General features: G+C 43.2%; 1 protein-coding gene across 1 annotated transcript in view; it reads left to right on the forward strand.

The window, feature by feature from the left end:
* The window catches only part of LOC119586480 (chitotriosidase-1-like), a gene marked incomplete in the record, with an annotated part of 32,805 nt that overhangs the window by 18,684 nt on the left and 13,864 nt on the right, over positions 1-257 (forward strand). The window contains 1 exon segment of the mRNA XM_037935217.1: positions 75-198. Within this exon segment, the coding sequence (XP_037791145.1) occupies positions 75-198 (124 nt within the window).

Below are 257 nucleotides of genomic sequence, written 5' to 3' on the forward strand. Positions count from 1 at the left end.
AATATAGACTAGCACGTCAGATAATATCCAGATCTTTGTGTAGAGCTTAATCTTTTTATGTGTGTTTTTCACAGGCTGTGTGGGCAGGATATGTGCTTGTGGCAGCCATTTTGTTGACAACAATGACGTCATCAAGGGGTGTGGCAAGGGCCAACAATGTGGTGTGTTACTACGCCTCTTGGGCTCACTACAGACAAGGTCAGTTTGGGTCAAATTGGTATTAGAGGTAAAATGGAAACTGGTCATATGTCACGAGA

This window comes from Penaeus monodon, chromosome 21 (assembly GCF_015228065.2).
Source record: "Penaeus monodon isolate SGIC_2016 chromosome 21, NSTDA_Pmon_1, whole genome shotgun sequence".
Classification (NCBI taxonomy): Eukaryota; Metazoa; Arthropoda; class Malacostraca; order Decapoda; family Penaeidae; genus Penaeus; species Penaeus monodon.